Here is a 21,353-nt window from a genome sequence, read left to right on the forward strand (position 1 = left end):
GCTGGGTGCAGAGGTTGGCCAGTAAAGAGACCAGAGAAGGGGAGAAATGCTAGGATGCGAAAGCCTCGTTGGAAGATGTGGGGCAGGAAGGAGAGGGCTGCTGCCTCATGTCAGATGTCTCTCTACCACCTCTGTACGCTCTGCCTCTCGCCTGCAGCTTTCCTGCATCCCACCTCCGTTTGCTCCCTTTCCACCCTTCGTTCGCAGAGCAGCTTTCTCGCCACTCCGCTTCCTTTCAGAGTCTTCGGGAGAGCTGTCCCCCGCACCCAGTGCCCCCCATCTTATTTTTGCTTTCTCCTCCTAATTCTCTCATTCCACAGCTGGTCACTGGTGATCTTGTCCCTTTCCAAGGATCCAACTCAATCCATGCACAATTCTTCTCCTTACTGATACCCACATTTCCTTCAGTCACACCCGCCCTCCTGCAGCGGCAGCCGAAACACAAACCACCCCTGGTGCCAAGGGCCCACTCTGCAGTCCAGCCTCCAACGCCTCAAGGCAGCACTAGGAATGTGCACTGACTGGTCTGCAGACCGTCCCAGTTTGTGCCCGTGCCTGTGCGTCTGTCTGTGCCTCTTGTACGGACAGACTCCGGAACCCCTGAGACTAAGAGCTGCATGACGTCCCCTCGTGCCACAAAGCGTCCTTCCATCCACAGTGGGGACAGGCTCGGGTCATTAGGGACTGCCACGGGCCAGAAGGGAATGAATCCCTGATAGTTTACAACCACGGAGGCAAAGGGAGGGCAGAGACCAGCCCTGAACGCTCAGATCAGCTGGCGAACTTTACCTAGAAGCCGGTCCTGGAAGAAAACACCTGCCAGCATTTCGACCCCTGGGTTCACACTCAGGTTTCTTTAGGTGGGATCCATGTGATGTCTACAAAGTTCTTGAACTGATCAGAGACTCCAGGTCCAAACCCTAGCACAGAGATGATACCTACGTCACAGGTAGATGCCATAAACCGCACTCCGCGCCCATCCCAGGAAAACTGCAGTTTCCATCCTCTGTGCTGCCTTGGGCTCTTCTCGGACACAGAAGCCCCATCTCCGCAATGCACACAGCCTTACCCTCTCTCAGGACGGTTTGGAATCACAGCGATTTTCACACTGAACTCTAATTGTTCTATGTGCCCATCTATCCCCTCTAAATTCTGAACTTCCTGAGGGCGGAGCTTATATCTAGCTACAGTTCCATCTCCAGTCCTTACTTACATGTCTCCAGGAAACGGCGTTCAGTGACTGTACATAGAATCAATGAAGAGCGGGTGTAGATGTCCCCTAGCCTTCTTAGCACAGTATTTAGGACATTGTAGGTATTCGGTATAAACTGAAGGACCAAAGGTCCCCAAAGACTAAGACCACAGCTTCTCCTCCCCGATTCCCATTCCCAGCACCATGCCCGCCCCAAAGACCAGGTGTCAGGAGAGCACTTGGTAAAACGTCCTGTGCTTCAAAGTGGAACTGTAGTCATCATGCAAAAAAAGAAAGAAAAAAAAGTCCATGCTCCTGAAACAAAACCACCCCAGTGTTTCTGTGGCTTCTCTGTTCTCAGCCACAGAGATGCAAATACCGCCCAGAGAACAGCCCTCAGCTGGAGCAGTTTCCTGCTCAGCCAGGCAGAAAGCACTACCTCTCAGGAGCTTCCAGGTAAGTCTGTTCCCCTTGCAGCCTCGGGCTTGGGAATATGGAGACTAAACCACTGGCCTCTCCTTTCCACCTGGTTTAAAACAAGAACAAAGTAGACTTGCCTCCAAAGTGTTCCAAAGAGAAATAAGAATTCCGGCAGCTTGGCCTTGAGTTCACACTGCCTGACGCATGCCAAGGGAGAGGGCATGAAGATAAAGAGACTGTTCCCCAGAGAGCCATCCCTTTCCCCTTCCCAATCAGGCAGACACCCTCATGGGAAGTAAGCCCTGGTTACAGAAACCCCAAACTTCCTTATAGGCAATACAACTTCAGAAATCAATAGGAAATGGGGAAAAATTAACCCCATCCAGTATTTCCAGGGCACGTACTCTGGTTGGACTCTGTGCTGGTCAGAGGTCGATTAGATGCGGCTCCTGCTTACGGACGCAGTCACGGGGCTTCACATGAAAGGACACGTTCAGAGGATGGGTCTCAGGGATCTGGGCCTCAAGTGTCTGTAAGGGTAGAGACCAGTGGTTCTCAATGGTGAGTAATGTCGTCCCCAGAAGACGTTCAGCAATATCCAGAGACATTTGTCATTGTCACAACCTGGGTGGGGCAAGGGTTCTTCTGGTGCGTAGTGGGGAGGAGGCAAGGATGCTATGAAGTGTGCCACAAAGCACAGGACAGGCCCCACAGCAAAGACATATTGGACCCAAGATCAATACTGCTGCTGTGGAAATACGTGCTATCGATGGAAGAAATCTGACCCCGAACTGATCATTATTGAAACTCAGTGTGTTCATTTCCATGCTCTGACCGCAACTGTGTATGTATTAGAATTTTGTACAATAAAAGGTCACCAGCCCCGGCTGGTGTACTGCAGTGGTACAAACCAAAGGGTCACCTGTTCAATTCCCAGTCAGGGCACATGCCTGGGTTGCAAGCCAGGTCCCCAGTAGGGGGCGCATGAGAGGCAACCACACATTGAAGTTTCTCTCCCACCCTCTCTCCTTCCCTTCCCCTCTCTCTAAAAATAAATGAATAAATAAAATGTTTTAAGAAAGGTTTACAAACACTGTAACAGCATTTTGTAAGATACATGCGCCCCACACAGGTGTCACTCACCAATGCCATTAACTCAGCTTTGACTAAAGTCAGAGTTGAAACAAGATGCCAAGTTTCAACTAATAGTTAACAAGAACATGTAATGGGACATTGTAATACTTTAAAAGGTTTTAATATAATTGCTTTTGAGAATACAAACACTGAATTAACCGTTATTCTTTACATAGGAAGAAACAAAAGTAAGATTAGCAAATAATTACATAAAAGCTCCAGATATTTAAAATATATATATATATTTATTCTGTAACATGCCATAAATTTTTTATTTTTATGTAATCTTTATTATATTTTTTCCATTAGCATTTAGTCCCCTTATACCTCCTCCCCTCCAGCAATCACCACACTGCTGACAATGTCCATAAGTCCTTTTTCCTTTTTGCTCAGTCCCTCCACCCCCTAACCTCCCCTCCCCCACTGGCTGTCATCTGCTCTCCATCTATGAGTCTGTCCCCATTTTCCTTGTTAGTTCAGTTTGTTCATTAGATTCCACATATGAGTGAAATCTATTTGTCTTTCTCTGACTGGCTTATTTCACTTAGCAGAATGTTCTCCAGGACCATCCATACTATAGCAAAGGATAAAATTTCCTTCTATTTTTATGGCCGAGTAGTATTCCATTGTGTAAACATCCCATAGTTGTCTTATCCACTCATCTATTGCAGGACACTTGGGCTGCTTCCATACCTTGGTGATTGTAAGTAATGCTGCAATGAACATAGGGGTGCTTGTGTTCTTTTGAATTAGTGTTTTGGGTTCCTTCAGACATATTGCTAGCAAGTGGGATCACTGGGTCAAAAAGCAGATCCATTTTTAATTTTCTGAGGTATCTCCATACTGCTTTCCATAGTGGCTGCCCCAGTCTGCATTCCCACCAACAGTGCAAAAGGGTTCCCCTTTCTCCACAACCTCTCCACCACTTGTTTGTTGATTTATGGTGGTCGCCATTCTGACAGGTGTGAGATGGTATCTCATTGTTGTTTTAATCTGCATTTCTCTGATGATTAGTGATGTTGAGCATCTGTCACAAATTTTTTAAATACTTGAATCTACACATTAAAAGGATCCACGATGTACCAGGCATAATTGACCCAGAACAATCAATCCCAAACTATATTCTAGAACAACTATAAAACGTTCAAGATAGGCCCCCAAAAGTCCTAACTCTGAAAGCCAACACGGCTTGAATCCATGAGATGCCCAAGACTATAGAACACTAAGAAACAGTCCTGAATGGGATTATGAGGACTCGCTGTGGCTCTCCCCACAAGGCTCAACCAGAGGCCACAGACAGAAATGAGGCCCACTCCAGATCTCTCCCTGAGAGAGGCTGATGTGCACAGCCAAGCATCAAGCTTCTAATTCAGCACCTCTAAGGACTGACTGCATTCCCCCCTGGAGACTGGGGAGGCCAGTGGGCAGTATCTCCATATTCTCCCTCTGGCTCACTCCAGGTCCCCAGTGTCTCTCTGGCAGGAGCTTGTACACATATCTGGTACCCCAGTTTTTATGGCTGCTTCCCAGAGGATGCCCCTCTCAATGACCTGTGGCTCTATGGCCAGCAGGCTTGCATGCACTGGTCCCACAAGACCGTAGGAAACAAAGAAACACGTCTTAACCATCCCCTGCCCCCAGGCTCAGCACAGACAGAGCTGCCAGAAATACCCATCTCCCAGCCTTTCCCAGGAAGAGGCCTATTTCCATATTTTACCCACTGCTTCCTGAGGGCCCAGCTTCCAATCACGTGTTCAAGCCCTAATCTCCAACGTGAGGGTATTGGAGGCGGTAACTTTGAGATGCCAGTAGGGTCCGGTGGGCTCATGAGGGTGGGATCCTCTTAATGGGATTAGCAGCTTCATTAGAAGAACATTCTTCCTCTGTCTCCCTCTCTCCTCCCGCCACCACGTTGTATCATATCTGAGTCCACGTCCTGCCCTCAGCTGCAACAAAAGCCAAGTTCATGAGACAGGTGCTGATGAAAAGGAAAGTGACTTACTCAAGTGCCAGCAACTCAAGGAGTTGGGGGACTCCTGTCCTCAAAACCCGTCTTTGCATCTCAGTGCAGGAAAAGGTTTGTATGAGGAGGGAGGGGGAACAGAACAAAGGGATCAAGGGTGGGGGCTTGACAAGTTCTCCGTGTGCAGACGAGCCCAGCCCATTCCAGTAAGGACCTCGAAACTGGTCAAGCAATGGTCTGGTTTGTCATCCTTGCTCTGTGTCACCCTGGTTTTGCAGTTGAAGGTCAGCAAACCTCCCACAGCTGGAATGGCTGAAGGTTGGAGTCTGTGATTTTTTAATATTTTTTTATTTAGAGGGAGGAGAGGGGAAGAGATAGAGAGAGAGAAACATTGATGTGCAAGAGAAACATTGGTAGGTTGCCTCTTGCACACCCCTAACTGGAGACCTAGCCCACAACCCAGGCACATGCCCTGACCGGGAATCAAACCAGTAACCTTTTGCTTTGCAGGATGAGGCCCAACCCAATGAGCCACGCCAGTCAGGGCCAGAGTCTGTAAGTTTTGAAGTTGGTCCCTAGAATTCTTACACAAACATGCTGTTTATCTGCAAGCTACGTATTTGACTGAGTCGGCACTTACAGAAACAATGTCAGAAGGAGGGTGGGGTGTGTTTCAACTCCCCACAGTTAGAGTGTGGCCACGTGAGGACACATCTAGAAGGCAGCCTCTGCAAGCCAAGGAAAGAGCCCTCACCGGGAACCAAATTCACCAGCACCTTGATCTTGGAATTCTAGCCTCCAGAACAATGTGAGGAGTATCTCCTGGTATTTAAGCGACCCAGTCTATGGCATTTTGTTGTGGCAGCCGGAGCTGACTAATACAAATGGGTACCTCTACACATGCTGCTGTTGAAAGAGATCCAAAATACATTATTAAGTTAAAAAGGTATGTTGAAAGCAGCATGCATCACAGAATACTATAGCTGTAAAAAAAAAAAAAAGTAACTTGTTCATAGAATCCACATATTCTCAGTTTTTTTCACTAACCCTTCCCAACTCAGATAATGGCCTCTTCGCGTTTAGTAGAAAAAGTTCTCAGATGCTACAAGATCATCAAGGGAGGAAAGAGCCAATTAGCAGCTCTCTGTGCTATGAGTTCAGTGATCAGTCAGTCCTCTGCTTTCTGTGGCCCACATCCAAGTTTCGTGGCACAGAGTCAACCTTTGGCAACTAATTAGACTCTACGGAGTTGAGACAAAGAGTTAGGAAAAGTTTACAAAGGAGCAAATTAGCAGCATCCCTTGGGCGTTCTTCAGAGCTACAGGAGAATTTCTTTCACCTCCTTGAGATCCCAAGGAGCTTCAGGTAAGTAATTAAAGTCATGATCGGAGGCTGCAGGAACTCATCCCCACTAAATGTACAAGTAAGCCACCGAGGAGCGAGAGCTCGCAGTTCCAGACTCCTCCCGTGACCACGCGGGGGACCCAGACCCAGATGGAGCACCTCCCAGTAGATCTACTGAGCACGCCCAGTAGATCCCTGAAACGGGACATTTAGAAGTAGCTGGGTTGCAAGTCAGTGCAAGAAAATAGAGGCCATTTCTTTCCCGTCTACCCCTTCCCCGGGCAGGTGGCTCTGGAAGGGGGGAGGATACCACCACTTATGGAATCCCTACTGTGTGCCAGGCACTGTGCTAAGCAATTTATCCATCAGCAGGGCCAGTGCAGCATGGAACACCAGTGCTCACCCACATGCGCAGCTCTCCTCCTCTTCCTGGGCACACAGTGAAGTGCTGTTTTCCTACCGACAGAACGTGGAGGGAAGTGATACGTGGCATTTCCTAGCCTGGCCCACGGAAACCTCCCACACATTGTCTTCCACTCTCTCCTCCTCACCTGCTAGCCAGATGGTGACACTCTGGATGACCTTGAGAGGTCTGGGTTAAAGGTGGTGGAGCCTATACCAGCCTAGGTCCCAGAAGGGTGCCAGCTGCATTAAGCTGTGACATAGGTAGAAGCCACTGAGATCTGGGGGGTGTTTGTTGTTACACCAGTTAGTTTACCCAACTTGTACAACCTATTCCACCATCCGAAAATGCAAATTAAGTCATATCTTTTATCTACCCAGTGAATGGCCTGAGGCCTCACTTGTCTTAACAGAGAAGTCCATTACTTTTCACATAATGCCAGGTCCTGTTTCCATCCCAAATTCTCCAAGACCATTTGAGGAACACAGTGCAAAGGACCACAGTCTTCCAAAGGCCACGAAGGAAGAGAAGAATTAAGAATCTCAGCAGCCTCGTCTTTGGCCGTGGTCATGTGATGGGTCCTGCATAATCTGATGGGCACGGGTCCGCCACCCACTGCCAGAGGCTAGACTCCCTCCATGAGCTCCCAGGTCCTAGTTCCCTGAGTTCACCTTCACACGCTCGGCTACTGCTCCCCAAAACACAATGGTTGTCCTGGTTAGCTAGAGCCAGAGGGGCTTCACAGACACATGTTGCAACAAATCAAAATTCCCACAATTTCCAAAATTCCCAGTGCTGAATCTGTATCATCAACCATCCCTCTCCCCCTCAGGTGGGCTCCCTCTGGGGGCTTTTCATATTCCTTTATGCCGATGGCTCATGATCATTGTCACCTGGACCCACCAACACAGGTTTCCTTAACAGCAAATCTCAGAGACCAAAAGGTAGGGGACCTCAGCCCTTTCCTTCCCAGAAAGCCCCCTGCTCTGTGTGAAAATCGTGCATACCCAGAGGAGAGGCACTTCGCGCTCTGTCTCAGGAAGACATAATAACAGGCACCTACACTCACTACACCTGCATTATTAAGCAGGGCACTCAATTAACTTCTCAGGTCAAAGCCATTTACTCCAAGGAAACTTTCTGCCTCTACCTACATACAGCAGAAGCTAGCAGTTAATCTTGAATGTTGCATACATTATCTCACTTAAAGCTGGGATTAAAGGCTATTATTATTCTCATTTTACAGGCAAAGAACTGGAGGTTCAAAGGGATAGAATGGCTGGTTTTCAGTATCACAGCTAGCAGGTGGTCAGCCAGGACGCAGACCAGGTGCATCTGACTCCAAAGCCTAAGGACTTTCTGAGGATCAGGCCCCTGGGCGTGGCTTAGCTAGGAGGTTCTGGCTCCCGGTCTCCCCGGAGGTTGCAGTCAAGCTCTTGGGGGGTGGGGGTATCATCAGTCCCAAGGCTGCGTGGGGTTAAAGACCCTGCTTCCCAGATCACGTGGCTGTTGGCAGAAAGTTCAGTTCCTCACCACGTGGGACTCTCCTAAGAGAAAGACCAAGAGAAACTGCAGAGGCCTTTACACCCCAATCTCAGAAGTGCCTCAGAACGACTTCAGCTGTATTCTATTGGTCCCAGAGACCAGCTGGTGTATGGGGGGTGGGGGAGGGGGACTACTACTGTGGGCCGTCTCCTCTGTTGGAAACCACATAGGTTTTTTTTTTCCCTTCTTTTATGTAAACTTCCTAATTATTTTTTAACATGAACATATGATATAATGATTTCTAAGGGGAAAAAAGCCACTGACTGCTGGCAAGGACCCTTCCATCTGCCTGTTGCTGATTTTTAGGCATTCCCCTATCAACTTCCTCGTTCCGTTTCCAGTCCTTTTTCCCCGTTGCCCGCTCGGGTCTAAGCCGGGACTGCGTTCTCAGCCTGGTCTTCTGGCGCCATCTAGTGTCCGCATCCAAAACTGCTGCCCCCGGCCGGCGCTGCTCCACTCAGGTCTGACTGAAGGCCTTACGTGGCTGCAGGGAATTGACTTGAATAGGATGTAACTCGTTAAAGCCTAGGGTGTCGGTTTTTAACTCAGAGGTCCCAGGGACCGTCCACAACCAGTCCCAAAGGGATGGGAGGGCTGTCAGAGCTTTTGGGAGCAGGACCTAAACCTCTATTCTCCCTGCCTCTTCCTTCACTCCCTAGGTACCAACAAGCCGGCCCCCCCTTGCCACTCACTCATCTGAGAGGAAGAAGGTCCCTTGTTCCCTCCAGCTCGAGGGTACAGAATCCGACGTCCAAAAACGTAACTTTCATGTTTCACAAACCGCCAGCAACAGCTTTGCGGCCACACTCATTTTAAAGAGCTCTGTAAAACATGACAAAGATATTTTTTTAAATGCTGAGTCGGGGGAAAATAGCAAAGTTTTAATTGACCATCGTTAATGGTCACTCCATATTCATTGGGAGAAATCAGAAAATGTAGGCAATCAAAAATCAAAAATCTGATTTTTATTTCCCATGATACCTCAGTTTCTGGGCCATGCCTGGGAATCTTCATCAGACTAAGCGCTAGGAGCAGAAGATGTTTGCATGCTGGGCCATTTTGCAGCTTATCTTTTTTTTTTTTCTTTATCTAGTACACAGCTAACACCTGGTCAGCGATAGAATGTGATGGTTTTATGCATCCTCCCGCCTCCTCCAAACTAGTCATGTGTGCAGGAGAGCTGGGGACAGCTCTGGCCTCAACCAGAGCATGCAGAGTGCGGATGCACCCCCCACCCAGGTGCTGTCTCCGAGCAGGAAGCCGGGAGAGCTAACTAGAATGTAACCTTTGGTGAGGCCTCTAGCATGGAGGAAAATGCAAACCCTGACTGTTTTCTCTTAGGTTCTGTTCATAATTGCTGTGTTAAAAAAAAATTGACTCTTGCAAACAAAATCATCTACTGTTGAAAGAGAGGACTAAAAACCAAGAAGGGCTCACAAAGTACAAGCTTCCTCTGATACAATAAACGAGGTACGGGGGTGTGATGTACAATGTGACGTCTATGGCCAGCACTGCTGTGTGATATGCTAGAAAGTCGTTGAGAGGAGACCCTAAGAGTTCCCTTCACAGGGATATGTTTTTCTCCTCCCTTTTTATTGTATCTCTCTGAGATGATGGGTGTTAACTAAACCCACTGTGGTCACCATTTCACAGTATACGTAAGTCAAACCACCATGCTGTACACCTCAAACTTACACAGTGAGGTATGTCAGTTATTTCGGTCCCCTGGGCATGGAAGAACTAGAGCTCAGGCCTCCAAACTTTGGACCTGCACCATTCTTCATGCCAGCAGACATCCAGAAGCATCCTTCTGAAAGCAAAATACTCGTGTCCTCATCCGGGGCAGTGACTACATCTGGAGTATTTCGGTGGGACACGGTACAGATCTGCGCGTTTTGCCGCATCAGCACGCTAACTGCGACAGGCCTCAGGCAGACCTGGACATATCGGGGACACCGTGCCTGGACCGGTGACCACATTTCACCCTCTATGGCCCAGTAAACAACTGGGGGATGTGCTGGGATCGTTACTGGTTATTTGGTCCTCGGCAAGCAAGCCAGCATTTAGCCTCAGTCTCTCCCCCAAAAAAGAAAGGGAGTGTGGGGGTGGAGAGGGAGAGATTGATTGGCAAGGCAAGCCCCATCTGCCGCCATGACCTCAGTGACGGCTGAGAACCTAGTGGGGACCTACAGGCCCAGGAAGCATGTCACCCACTGAGCGTGTTTCATCGGGCTTGTGTGGCCAATTATATCCTTTACTCCCATTGCCCAGCCGAGTGTCTGGGTGTCCTTCTTCACATCCTCTGGTGGTCACCCACCATGCAGGTTCCACCCAAAGAAAACGGTGAAGGTAAAAGTATGTGTATGTGTGTATGTCTGTATGCACACACACACACACACACACACACCCGGTACAGTGTTTCCAAGGGGAGACAGTTTTATCTCCCATGCATACAATCCTAAAGCTCTTACCTTTCAGGGTCATCTGCCACCACCTCACCTATCCCTTCCTGCACACCCGCATTTCAGTCACTCAGAAGCCCCAGTGAGGCACGCATGTCCGTACCCCGTGCCTCCACACCCTCTTATCATCTTGCTGAAATTCTGTGTAAGAGTCAGCTCAAAGGCCACCCCACTCTTAATTCTTCTGGGATCCCTGTTACCTGCTTCTTTACACCTCCTCTGGCATTTCATGGGGTTCATTTGCCATGTGCACCCACACACACCAGGCCCCTCCCTCTGGACTGTCCGTTCTCAAGGGCAGGACTCCCGCTGGGCTCATCTCTGCCCCCCCCCCGAGAAGTATGCACTGCGCTGTCCAAACATCTCTCTTTCCTCTTCCCCGAAGCAGGGCTTGTGTGCAGAGCATGTGGGGGACTTGCAGGGCTTTCCTCCGGATCATGGGACAGTGACCAGTCGGTGCACCAGGAGCGAACGGCCTGGTCTCTCTAGTTTCACCGTCTTACACACTAAAGGTCTGAGGTTCTTGGTGTCTGTCTGCCTCCTCCTGTCGGAACATAAGCCCCGTGCAGGCCATGCTTCTGCCCATTGTGTTCACCGCGGAGCCCTCAGCCACCGAGGTACACGGCAGGTGCATGGTAGGCATTCAGTGTATCGCTGTCGAATGGACCAATTAATTTGGCAAGAGGAACAAGAGAGATCTCAAAACAAAATCGTCTTAGTCTGCTTAGTGTTTGCACCAAGCATACCAGAAAGACGTGAACTAAAACCACCCAAAATGCTACAGTGTCCCAGCATCTCTGGGATTCCCCAAATCCATCAACAACAAATGCTCTGCAAACCCTGGGTGCTGGCCTGAGGCTTGTATGCCGCCACCAAGTGGGGGTCTGTCCCACCGAGAGCACCCGCGGCCACCTCTCTGGTGCACACTCACATCTGCCAAGTCTCCTTTTCACTCAGTCGCCAAGGATGGGTGGGTGTTCTGCGCTGAATTGTGTCTCCACCAAAATCCATATATGTTAAAGTTCCAGATACCTGTACCTCCGAAAGTGACTGTATTTGGAGACAGGGACTTTCAAGAGGAAGGTCACGAGGGTGGGCTCTAATCCAAGAGCACTGATGTCCGTGTAAGAAGGGGAGATATGGACACAGACACTCAGGAAAAACCACATGAAGACGGGCGGGGGAGGGGAGAAGACGGCCGTCCCCAAGGCCAAGCGCAGAGGCCCCGAAAGAAACACTCCCTGCTGACCCCCTTGCACATCTCACCCCAGAACTGTGAGAAAATAAATGTCTTGTTTAAGCCCCACAGCCCACCTCATCTGGAGCAAGCCAACACAGTGTGGGAAACACAAAAGGGGAACGTGCGTGTTTGTTTTTAAAGGGTGCCCCGGTGGAGCGCGGGCCCGCACACTGAGTGAGCAGTGAGGTGGTGTGGAAGGAGAGGGAAAAAAAAGAAACAAACAAAGGTATAATGTATCGACATTTTTTATATTTGGTATTTGTAAGTCTTTTTAAAAAAATTTTTTTCAGGCCATTTTTTCCTTACAAAACAAAGAAAAGCAACCAACAGCAATACTCTGTACAAGTGTAACAAACATTAGAAATATGCATCATTCCAAAATAGTTACAAGAAAATTACAGTTTTAGAGTCTACATCAACACATCCTATCCACCTGTGCCCCACCGGGGGTGGGGGAGGCAGCTACAGTATGTAGAACGCTCAGCCGCTCTGGATAGTGAAAACTCAGAACTTGGGACCGTCGAGGCCAGTCCACCTCAGTCGCCAAGTCCTGCTGAGTTCAGTTAGCACAATCAAGCATTCCGGAAGGAACCAGGCTTTTCCATCCCAGATGAAAAGCAGACGTGAGTCAGCTGCGCAGCCGGCCCCCACCCCGCAGGAGCCCCTGACGTAGTGAAGCCCAAATCCACTGGAGTCCCTGCTTCCGAGACCAGCTGGAGGTCAGTCACTGCACGGTCACAGAGAACAGACCCCAAATGTCACTTCCTCCTGGCGCCAGTCGTCACTACATGTAACTTTGGAGGCAACACATCTTTGCTCTGAGAAGAGATCCCAGGACCCAAACCCCCCAAGCCGCTGCCCACCAATCTTTGGCTCTTTGACTGACAGCGGGTCCCACCCTGGCTGCTTTCCTGTAGGCAACCCCAATGCTACGGCAGGGCAGTTCCACCAGCTCCACGATTCCACTCGACCCCTCAAATCTGAGTTCATCGTTCCTGGGTTTGGGGCAGGAGCTTGAAAACGTCTTCCTCTTTCCTGTGACCACTAACCCCCACCCTCAGCCCCTACGTCCTTTATATTTTTACATATTAATCTTCCCTGTTCCATCACTGTTATAAATAGAGTCACCACCCCCAGGGGCTGCATCCCCAGCCATCCTCAGGGTGCAGAGAGGCATCGTGACCTCTGGGTGCCCTGCCATTTCGAATCCAGACCTCCCCAGCACAAGCCCTCCCCAGGGATCTAGAGTGAGGCCAGGCAGTGGCTCCTGGGGCTACTGCCTGGCTCCCAGGCCCACACCAGGTGGAAGGGAGGAGGGCTTCTGGTTTTTGACTTTTTATACAACATGGTTATAAGTATGATTGTTTTTCATTAGTATTGAAGGAATTTTGAGAGCCGAACCCTTCCCCCCGATGTCTCCAGGCAGTGGAGTGGGAAGAGCAGGGCAGGGCGGGGCACCTCCATGGGATTTCACACCTAGAGGACCCCAGTCACAATAGTTGCCTGACAAACCGGAGTGGGGAGGGGTGTGGCCCCAGAACCGCTGCCTGCACAGGGGCCTCCGAGTGGGGCTGTGGAACAAAGATCTGCATGCACAGGACCGGGGGCCAGGCCAGTGTGAGAGTTTGGAAGCAATCCGCCCAAACCCAGCCACCCTCAACACCGCGGAACGGCGTGGCTTCCCTGAAACCTACAGAGCCAAAGGCCCCTCTGAAGTTGAGTCAAGAGGGCCCGGCCTGGCTGGCCCACCCATTCCTTCAGGAGTCGGATACTGAATGAACTGCTCACTACGAAAGATAGCAAAGGATTCAGCAAAAAAGTGCAATTTCCATTTGGGAAGTCAGCTTCTCCCAAAACATGACACCACCGCCACCTCTTTTAATTTTTTCGGTACCTCCACGGGAAAGGGGACGAAAGATGCCCAGCACTAACACCTGACCCGAATCGAGGGCTGTCAGTACATTGTGGTTCATCCTTCGTAACCCCAAAATACCCAGTCACATGTCTAGTCTGTCGTCAAAGTGCCGGGGAGCTGAGGAGCGAGGCGGGGTCAGGAGGCGGGCTCCCACGGGGCACGCAGCCCGGGGCACTTGGCCCGGGGCGCTCGGAGAAGACCGGCCCCATCTTCAACAGGACACGTGTGTCCCAAGTTTACAGCAGGTTCATGGTTGTGGCATACGCCACGGGCTTTCGGGGACTCGGACATTTCCTTCATAAGACCTTGTACACTTCATTGCCTGTTGGAGGGTACACTCATCACTTCTTCACAAGATAACCTGAGCCACAACATAAAATAAAAAGAAACAATCCTTTCATGTTAATGCCTTGAGAAGTTTACAGATTATGTACCAATAAAATAAATCCACATAAATTCTGAAATTCTTGGTGGATACACATCTGAAGCAAAAAAAAAAACAAAGTTAATCTATACTTTTTTAAAAATCAAAGTAATTACAGCAGCAGTATAGTGAAAGGTTTTAAAAATAATAATTACATCTTTGATACAAATTCAAACTTTGTACACCTCAATTCAAAGGAATGACTGTTCTGAAGAGTTTAGTATACATGTATATACAGTAGATACCGACACTTTCACTGCAGCTAGGCTAAAGCCAGTGGACTCGAAGGAGGAGGAATTAATTGGACACTGTTTTCACACTGAAGTGGTCACAGACTGCCACGCTTTTACACACACACATATACACAGACACACATAAAATGCCAACCTGAGTAAAACATTACTAAAAACCTAGAGCATCATGAATCACTAAGTCACATATTGCACCTTTAAATAATCCTTCTTACCAAATACAGAAATGAGAAAAAGGATAAAACAGGGACCAGTAAAGGAGAGTCCGGCGCTGCAGGGTTCTTTTGCTTCCCCCAGCCTCAAAATTCTCCAGGTGATACTAAGTTTCCACTCTCAGCCAATGGGCTGAAAATGTGCCCGACAGGCATGTCTTTGGGAAAAACTGGGAGGGCAAAGGGAGGAGAGAATGGAACAAATAGGGCAGGGGGCAGGGGCCTCCTCTAATCAAATGAGCGCAGGAATGTTACTGAGAAGGCTGAACTCCTGACCCTAAACTACTGTTTAAATATTCCACATATTCCAATTATGAGATTCAATACAAAAATATAGAAATCTACCGAGTGTTGCCTGTGGAAGCATAATTCAGAAAAGGCACGTGTTCAAATAGAAAACCCAGGCGGGAGAGGGGCCGCGGACGCCTCCCGACCGGGTCGTTGTCCACAGTTAGGCAGTTCCATCAGCGAGATCCCGAGACAAGGTAGGTAAAAATAGACCTCTGATACTTAAAATATATTCAACCCAATACAATCCTGGCTTTAGCATGTGGATCATATAAAATAGTCTTTTAAAAAAAAATCTGTTTTGAAAAGAAAAAGTCATAGCTCACTTGTCCTAGTTTTCCATAATTCTCAAGGGAAAAAAAGAAGTGAACTCATCCCATTGGTGACCAGGAATGTAACTGACAGGCGCACCCCCACCCACAGCCCCCGACAGCCCCAGCTTCTCACTTATCAGGTGTCACGTGTGCGGCTTCACACCCTCGATTAGTTCTAACAAAACAGAACAAAGAATGAAGATACCAGACATATAAAAACATGTGCACATCAGGGCATTTCCCTGTGCCGTGGGTGTGATGGTCTAGCCAACTCCAGAAAGGGCTGCCCTTGGAATTAGGCGATGTAACCGTTGGTCTGTCCCAGCGTGGCCACTGGCGCGAGGTTTTCGTAGATTGTCACTGCGGTCGTGTTCTGGTAGATGAGATCTACCTTCGAGTCCCTCTGCGATCTGACAATATCCAAAACACACTGATTGAGGAAAACATACTGGTCCTGTCAGAAGAGGGAAAAGAAGAAAGCAAATGAGCTCAGGTCCCAGAGATGAGTCAGTTTCAAACAGATTCCCACGCACCCACCCCGCCTGCCCCACAGCAAACACTTCAAGGTAACACGTGTCGAGGGGTAATCGCATTCTGGCGAAATCTGAACGCACAGGGAGCAAGAAGCTCATCGACAGTGATCGTCAGCCAGAGGGGCAGACTCCCCAGAACAGGAGGAGTCCAAGACACAGTAGGTAAAAATAGACCTCTGGTACTAAAACTATATTCAACCAAACATGATCCTGGCTTTAGCAGGTGGATCATGTGAAACAGTCCTTTAAAAAAAAAAATCTGTTTTGAAAAAGAAAAAAAGTCATAGCTCATTTTTCCTGGTCTACCATAATTCTCACGGAAAAAAGAAGTGAACTCCTCCCACTGGTGACCAGGAATGTAACTGACAGGCTCACCCCCACCCACAGCCCCCGACAGCCCCACTTCGCGCCTGTCACGCGTCACGTGTGCGGCTTCACACCCAGGGAGAGACACCAGAATCTCGGGGAAGGGCAGAGAAAGAATGTGGGGGTGAAGATGCAGAGCAGCAAGGAGGTGCAAAACAAGGGGCAAATTGCGATTCTCAGTGGAGGAGGCGGGTTAAGGGGGATGATCAGGGCGGAGTTGCGTGGGGACCACCTGCAGGCAAACACATCAGAATCTGCAGGCATCCGTTACAAAGAGGAAGGAGAGTATTTGCCGCACAGAAAAACATCCATGATGCTATAAAAGAAAACCAATCACAGGGCAGCGTCACATATAAAATAGGATCCAAGACCTACTTCGTGTCGGGGTGTGTACACGTGTGTTTTTCTACAGCGGCACACAGAATACCCCGTGAAAATATACACAAACCGTAAACACTGGCGACTTCTGGGGAGTGCGATTAGGGAAGACAAAAGCATTCTATATAATCTGGTACTGTCGGATTTTTTAGGATCCATGGTTAATATTATTTTCAACACGTTTTGTAAAAAAGGGACATGAAAAGAATTTGTAGGCAGGTGTAAGATTTTTGTGTTTCCCAAAGGAGGAAAAAAGATTGAGAACCGCTCCTCTATATAATTAGGCAGAGAAAAGAAAGCATCTGTTCTGACCAGCACGGGAGGGGGAGTCCACGCCTCGCACACAGCCACGCGCTCACCCCCAGGCACGCAGTGTCCCCAGGCCTCCAGAACGCCCCCTGCTGGCCCAACAACAGAGCACCATTCACAGATTTCTAACTGGCTGCAGGGCGACAGCCTGGGGCAAAATTAATATTCTGCTCTCACCCTGGTGGGGGCCCACGCCACCCGACAGCTTTGAGAAAGGCCACTTCCCAGTGCAGCGGTTGAGACCGAGCCCCGAAAACGACGTTTGTCGGGCACATGGCAGGGAAAGCCAGATCTGACTCTTACGCAAGTGACCCTGTCGACAGGAATGCTCCTCGCCTCCCGCAGCTGCGTGACTGATGCTCGTTAAGGTCACAGGGCCGGGTGAGGCCAGCCTGCCGTCAATGCTTCCGTGGCACTAGGCGGTTTCATTCTATGGGCATTTGACAAGCCTGTTCCCGAGCCTGTTTCAGGATGGTCAGAGCTTCTTAGAAACAAGGAGTGCAAATGCCAGTTTTATGAGAGTGACACCCGGAAGCCAAAGCTCAGAGACCGGCTGAGGTTGAGCCACGGGCGGCAGAGAAAGGACCCTGATACGTCTAGGTGTGTGGTGCCATCACTGCCACCCTGTGTCACAGGTAGTTCAAGCTCATGTCGCTTTCGGATCTTAGAGAAATCAGTGTCACATCATGGCCAAGAGCCAGAAGGATCTGGAAGGGTGAAAGAGTTTAACGCACGTGTGTGTCCTGATACAACCTTTCAAAAGCAAACAGGAAGGGGGGAGGGGCAGACGCAAGCTGGCCTCACCTCTGTCTGCACCATCAAAGGCCTGTGCATTCGAAGGTCATACACGATCCCGTACACGTCCACGGCGTTCTCGTTCTCCATCTGGTAGATAAGACGGTCGATGGCAATGAACGTGCCCGTCCGCCCAACCCCGGCACTGGAAGAGAAGAGAAACCAGCACGTTGCTGGGGTTACCGTGGCTCCCACACCTCCGTGCGTGTGTCTCGCTCTCCGCCATCACCAGCTCTGAGGGCACAGCCCAGGGCCACTCAACACTTGCTCAGGTGAAGCCTCAGCAAGTCGCACTGCACGAGCTTGGGCCTGGGGCCCAAAGTCCTACAGTTCCTTTGGGGTCAAATGCCACAAATAAAACACTTGGCTAGAGCTTCTTAAACCTCAGTGCCGTTCAAGTCACCATCATAAGGTAGGATGGCAAGTTTAGTCACTTAGGCCCCACAGGACAACAAAGCCCCTCCTTTCTGCTGTCTTAAAATTAATTCCTCCAGCTTTAAAGCTAACATCGTTGCTCCAGAGAAGGGTGGCAAACTTCTGTAAAGGGCCAGACTGTAAATACCTTCAGCTGGCAACCGAATGGCCCCTTTCTGCCACCGCGGCATGAAAGTAACTGCAGACACTGTGCAAACAAGTGAGAACAGCTAGGTTCCAGTGAAACTTTACAAAAACAGGCAACGAAGAAAGATGCTGGTGATAGTTTCCCGGGTGTATACTCATCCCCAAACTCATCACGTTGTATATAGTATGTGCAGTTTTTGTGTGTCAAAAAACATTTTTAAGTGAATAAATAAAACAAGTTAGAATTATGTGCCCTGGCTGGTGTGACTCAGTGGATTGAGCACCAACCTGCAGACCAGTCAGGTTCAATTCCCAGTCAGGGCACATGCCTGGGTTGCAGGCAAGGTCCCCAGTAGGGGGCACATGAGAGGCAACCACACATTAATGTTTCTCTCCCTCTCTTTCTCCCTTCCCTTCCCCTCTCTCTAAAAATAAATGTAAAAAAAATAAAAGAATTATGTGTTTCAACATTGTCAAATAACAAACATGGCAAATGAACAAAGCAGGTTGCAGAATGATGTGTACATGATAAAATCTGGTGCATGTTTAAAGCTAGATGAAACTGTGGACGCGTACACATACGTAATAAAATTATAAAAGCATGCAAGGGAGTGATGGAGAGAAACTTCAGAGCCACGTTCACCTGTGTAAGGAGAAGGCGGGAGGAGACCATAAGCAGAGACTTTACATCTATAATGTAGTAGTAACAAAACAAACAAACAAAAAAAAAAAGCATGGCCTCATGTTATGCTTTATTAAATTGTTATTACCCTCTGCATGTTTGTAAGATTAAAATATTTTACAATAACCATTATGAATATGAAATACATTATGGTTTAAAAAAGTATATAGGCAACCTACCAGCTCTGGCCCACAAGCCACGGTTTGCCAGTCCCTGCCCCAGGGTTTCGGGAATAAATCGTGGTCCCTCCTCCGAGCCCTTCCTGGATTTGTAAATGCCTACTGCATTCAGTCTCACACCCTGCCTCTCCAAAGTGGCCGTCCTTACAACTGCCTTGGAAACCTGCCACACTGGGAGCGCCACCTGCTCACCTGCAGTGCACCAGAACGGGCGATTCGGGAGGACTCTGCTTCATGTAGTCACGAACCAGATACCGGAAGTTGATGAGCAGGTCAGTGGTGTCGGGCACCCCGTGGTCAGGCCAGGAGGTGAAGTGGAACTGTCGCAGAGGGTGACTGTCACTTGTCATGTTCTAAAAGCCAAGAGAAGGGGTTAGATCCAGAGAGAAAGGCTGCCTAGCAACACCAGAAAGGCTAGGGAAATCAAGCAGTACCAGAACGCTGAACCACACCGGCTAGCTGGAAGGCAGCTAAACAGGAGCGGTTACGACTAGAAATTGGAATTTTACACAGTGCAATGGCTAATAAAGTGCCTGCACAAACTCTGATGTGTTCATCAAATCCCCCCTAAAGACGAGAGCAAAGGTTCCAAGAAGGAACGTGATGTCCCCAACACTCGGCCCAGATGCAGAGTCCCTCCATCCTCTGACGTTGAGTTCAGGCCTCTTCCCTTTCCCAGCAGTTTTCTCCCAATAGGTGCTCACATTCTCACACCTACAACTCCCTAGCGTTTCATCAGCCCCACCCCTGAGCCTACCTGGGGAGGTCACTGACCTAAAACAAACGTATACAAATACAAGTAGCACTCTCGGTGCCTTCGGGGCAAGAACGGCCTCAGAATTCATGTGTCTCCCAGAGAATCTAAAAGCATGACGGGCACATAGCAAGCACCAAGTAAGTATTTAGAATTGCAGGCATTTGAGAAAGGGCCCTCCCTCAAAAAACATCCATTTCAACTTCAGGCAGACAATAGAAAGTGAACCTTGTTATAACAGAGTGATACAGTTATTACCTTGATTATCAGAACTCCACCCAGGCTGGGCCCTTCCGCCCCGGATTCACCGGTCCTCATTACGCCCACAGCCAGGCCCTGCCCTCGCCCGAGCTCACCTAGGCCTGGACTGCAGGCTTTCCCATCTCAATCTACTTCCAGCCCCTTCTGTTAAGCACTCTTCGTGATACGCATGAAACGTTGTCTCCCAGTATGGGCACTTAATTATACTCACTGTAATGATCCAGTCTACACAGCTCCCATTCCTGACAGCTGAATAACGATACAATGACTTCAAAGCCTATAGTTTAGTTATCCATTCTCCAGAAGCTAGATATGTGCATGGTTTCCAAATCACACCCCCACCACTGCAAATAAGGCCGAGATTCATTTTCATGAATGATAAGCTTTCTCCTACACTTCAGCTTGTTTTTTTGAGACAGATTGTCAAACTTGGAACCACCAGATCAAAGGGGAATGGATATTTTTATGCCTTTGATATAAATTGCCAAGGGTTATGCCAGTTTATACAATTTATGCCCATCAGGAGACATCAGTGTTACTTCCTGACACTGCTTTAAAAAAAAAAAAAAAAAAAACCTTAAGAAAAGAAAAAGACATATAAGCTGACTTCCTAAGATGCCTACACAATTTATTGGATTTGTTTTCATAGTTGTGGGCAGTAAGGGAAGCCATGTGCCCTGGAATCCTAGTAACGAAAGTGTTACCATAAACTGCTCCCCCGGGAAATGGCGTTCCTGAGGCCGTATTTCCGACCAACTAATCCAAAAGGACCGCGCTTTGTAACAAAAGCTCTGCAAGCGAGCCACCTGGAAGTGCAAGGAAAAGAGCGATGGGCGTTGAGCCAGCTTTTAAGGTCCATTTTAGTCAAGAGGAACATGAAATGCTCCTTAAGAAAGTAAAGCTAAAGGGCTATCTTAGCATTTGTACACACATGAATTGTTTTATTCTGTAAAGAAGAAAGTAAAAATATTTTTCAGACGCATAAAAAAAATAGTGGTTAAGACTACCCTAAAAAGCATCGCCCCTAAAATTAACACAGGGTAGTATTACAGGAGACCTGAACACCTGGACTTCCTACTTACATTTTTCACCGTGAAGTCTCTGATGGTCCATTCTGGAAGAACAATTTCTGAGGTCATTGCCACAGTGATGCTCCCGTAGTCCTTGGCCTGCTTGGAAGGCCAGTACTCCTCACATTTGGTCTACAATAAAAATGCGTTTTTATACGAAGACGCAGGTCACGCCATCTGCTATTACTAAAGCCTCACGAGGGAGACCACATACTGACAACTGGCATGAGGGACTGATTAAGTCCTTTAGATGGGTTCTGCTTGACCCTTAAAATTGCAGTTTTTTAATTTACAACTGTTGCCAACTCTTTTAAAATTGGAAGGTTTTTCATAAAAATCCAGATTTCTGGCTTCTCTT

At 48.7% G+C, this 21,353-nt stretch overlaps 1 protein-coding gene across 1 annotated transcript in view; it reads right to left on the reverse strand.

The window, feature by feature from the left end:
* Nucleotides 1–11,932: 11,932 nt before the first annotated feature.
* The window catches only part of PTPRJ (protein tyrosine phosphatase receptor type J), a 145,713-nt gene continuing 136,292 nt past the window's right edge, over nt 11,933–21,353 (reverse strand). Inside the window, exons 22-25 of the mRNA XM_053924655.2 lie at nt 21,008–21,127; nt 19,103–19,263; nt 17,498–17,633; nt 11,933–15,561 (exon numbers count right to left, since the gene is read on the reverse strand). Coding sequence (XP_053780630.1) covers nt 15,403–15,561; nt 17,498–17,633; nt 19,103–19,263; nt 21,008–21,127 — 576 coding nt within the window. The 3' untranslated portion in view covers nt 11,933–15,402. The remainder of the gene's footprint in view (nt 15,562–17,497; nt 17,634–19,102; nt 19,264–21,007; nt 21,128–21,353) is intronic.

The sequence above is a fragment of the Desmodus rotundus genome, chromosome 5 (genome assembly GCF_022682495.2).
Source record: "Desmodus rotundus isolate HL8 chromosome 5, HLdesRot8A.1, whole genome shotgun sequence".
Classification (NCBI taxonomy): Eukaryota; Metazoa; Chordata; class Mammalia; order Chiroptera; family Phyllostomidae; genus Desmodus; species Desmodus rotundus.